Here is a 2,865-nt window from a genome sequence, read left to right as displayed (position 1 = left end):
TTGCACTTACCCGCCCGCCTGTCGAGGTCCTGGTGATACCCACATTTATTCCTCCGACACTGTCCTTGCCCGCCTTCCCGGTCGCACTCTCGTCTTCCGTCCTTCGCTACCCATCTCCCTCGACAGCTCCCGCCCATCCCCGATCTTCAGGGTCGTCGCTCATCATCCGTCCATCCTCAGTCCGTCCGAAAAACAATCATAACAACTTACCGCTCTCGCTTTCGATCCTAGCCGTCGCTGCGTCCTCTCTCGAAGTCTTTTGATCCGAAACGCCTACGTTACCGCCGAGTCCTCCGCCGACCGAACGATCATCACTACCAATCGACGACAACGCCCTGCGATCCATCTCAGTCTCGCCATTAATTCTCACCTCGTCAGCCTTATCTGATACTACTATGGGCATTTAACGTGCATCCATTCGGGATCTCACGCGCGGTTAAATCATTTCGAAGGCTCCTTGAGCCCTGCACTCGAACATTTAACGCACCCAAATCCCATCATTACTCCCATCAGCGGCTCAACCGAAGCCCCGGCCTCTTTCAAAAATGGGTGCCTGTATGAGCTCAAACAACGAGGAGGTGGAACAGAAAAAGAAGAGTCAGGCAATCGATCGACAGCTGGAAGAGGACTCGAAGAGGTTACGCCGGGAATGCAAGATTCTTCTCCTCGGTAGGTTTTGATACCAGAGTCCATTCCTACAGGATCTTGAGATGGACCTAGCTTGCTGACAACCATGCAGGATCCGGAGAAAGTGGTAAATCCACGATAGTGAAGCAGATGAAGATTATTCATCTGAAAGGCTACTCCGAAGATGAACTATATAATTACCGCCCCACCGTGTTCAAGAACCTGGTGGAATGCGCAAAAGCAGTGATCCAGGCTATGCGACAATTCGATATCGAACCGGTAATCGAAGAGAACAAGGCGTATGCCACCTTCCTCATGGAATACACAGCCGAATCTGGCCCCCAAGCACATATCGATCCCCAGATTGGAATCGCCATCCAGTCAATATGGAGCGATCCCGCGAGGGAACAGCTCATGGAGAGGCAGACTGAGTTCTACTTGATGGATTCTGCAGAATAGTAAGTGTACCCAATTGGATGTAGCATGCCAGTGCAAGAAGTGCTAACGAGATGTCATCAGCTTCTTCCAAGAGGTCATGCGGATCGTAGCACCAGACTACCTCCCGAACGAAATGGATGTTCTCAGAGCCAGAACGAAGACAACTGGTATCTACGAGACAAGATTTCAGATGGGCCAACTCAGCATACAGTGAGGCTTTGTGATTGACTGTGCGCGTACCTCACAATTACTGACGATTTCTGCAGCATGTTCGATGTTGGCGGTCAAAGAAGCGAAAGAAAGAAGTGGATTCACTGCTTCGAAAATGTCACTTCAATTATCTTCTGCGTTGCCCTTAGCGAGTACGACCAAGTTTTGCTGGAGGAGAGCAGTCAGGTATCCCTCGAAGCCATACCCCCCCCCCCCCCTTAATACTTTGCGCTAACGACCGCAGAACCGAATGATGGAAAGTCTACTGTTGTTTGACTCGGTGGTGAACTCGAGGTGGTTTATGCGCACCAGTATTATTCTGTTCCTGAATAAGGTGGATATCTTCAAGCAGAAGCTTGGACGTTCACCACTGGGCAATTACTTCCCAGACTACTCGGGCGGTAACGACGTCAACAAGGCAGCCAAGTATCTCCTCTGGAGGTTCAACCAGGTCAACCGAGCACACCTCAACCTGTATCCCCAGTAAGTGAAAGCGTCATTGTTTCGGTGGGCGGGGGCTAATCCAACTGTAGCCTGACTCAAGCAACCGACACATCCAACATCCGATTGGTGTTTGCGGCCGTCAAGGAGACGATCCTCAACAACGCTCTTAGGGACTCTGGCATCCTATAAACCGCCAGTCGCCTCGGCTACAAATTTTCCTTAATGTTTAGATTCATCTCCTCTGTTGCGGGTCAGCGTTTTATAGCATTGCCGGGCGTTGTGGGCGGCACCTCGTTTGGACGGCGTTCACTCTGGTTTACACGCTCGCTTGCGATACGACACGGGTGCGAGCGAATCGTCGGTTAGTGCCTCGACTTGAGAACAGCACGGCACGACAACTCCTTTTCCATTTGCATCACGGAACCAATCGCTTGAAGATGGACATTTGCAACCGGTTGCTGCCCGCCTACGCGAGATACACCGGGTTACTGTGGTGGAAGAGATGCTCATGTGAAAGCGTTTCTGGGACGAAAAGCACGCCATGGGTTGGAGTATGGTATGGGAAACGGGAAATTCAAAGATGATGTGATGAATTGGCCGTTCGTTTTCTTTTGTCTCTGTTTTGGGATGATGCTCGAAACTTGGGAAAGCGACAGCATCTACCCCGTTGGAAGCGGTAGCGTATGGGCCTGATTGATAGCTGGAGAGAGTTGCGACAGCTAAATGAAGCACATCTCTATATGCGAACCATTCGTGTGCCAGGAACGTGCCAGTACGCTGTGTTTACGCAACTCATGGATGTTCAAAGAGCTCATTCCAGATTCCTAGTATGGATAGAGAAGGGGGTTGGTCGTGGGAAACAACAGCGAGGATGAGGGAGATGGATCTCATGAGAAAGAGAAGAAGAAAAACCCCGCAAAACGCTGGCTTGAGGCTTCGCGATCGCGGCAGATGATGTTCTTTTCTTTTTCCGTTACTTGTACACTATATCGTCTTAATCAACGCAAGGCTGTGTATGCGCTGCTGGAAGCGGCCGCATCTTTTATTCTCACTTTATTTGTTTCGCTATGGCTGACTTTGTTTGATGTGGTGAGATTTGGCATTGAAGCCTTGTGAGGGCAGGCCAGGGGTGTTGGGCTATGATAG

At 50.5% G+C, this 2,865-nt stretch overlaps 1 protein-coding gene across 1 annotated transcript; it reads left to right on the top strand.

Moving 5' to 3' along the window:
• Positions 1-545: 545 nt before the first annotated feature.
• On the top strand, positions 546-1,908 carry CCOS01_16126 (guanine nucleotide-binding protein alpha-3 subunit; the record flags this gene model as incomplete). The annotated part of the gene is made up of 6 exons (XM_060464263.1): positions 546-669; positions 740-1,085; positions 1,147-1,275; positions 1,332-1,461; positions 1,520-1,758; positions 1,809-1,908. 6 exons carry the CDS (start codon positions 546-548, stop codon positions 1,906-1,908), a joined length of 1,068 nt encoding a protein of 355 aa, XP_060305318.1.
• Between the last annotated feature and the right edge of the window lie 957 nt (positions 1,909-2,865).

This window comes from Colletotrichum costaricense (genome assembly GCF_030867565.1).
Source record: "Colletotrichum costaricense strain IMI 309622 chromosome Unknown Scaffold_27.1, whole genome shotgun sequence".
NCBI lineage: Eukaryota > Fungi > Ascomycota > Sordariomycetes > Glomerellales > Glomerellaceae > Colletotrichum > Colletotrichum costaricense.
Note: the sequence above shows the minus strand (reverse complement) of the source record. Positions and strands in the feature narration are given on the sequence as shown.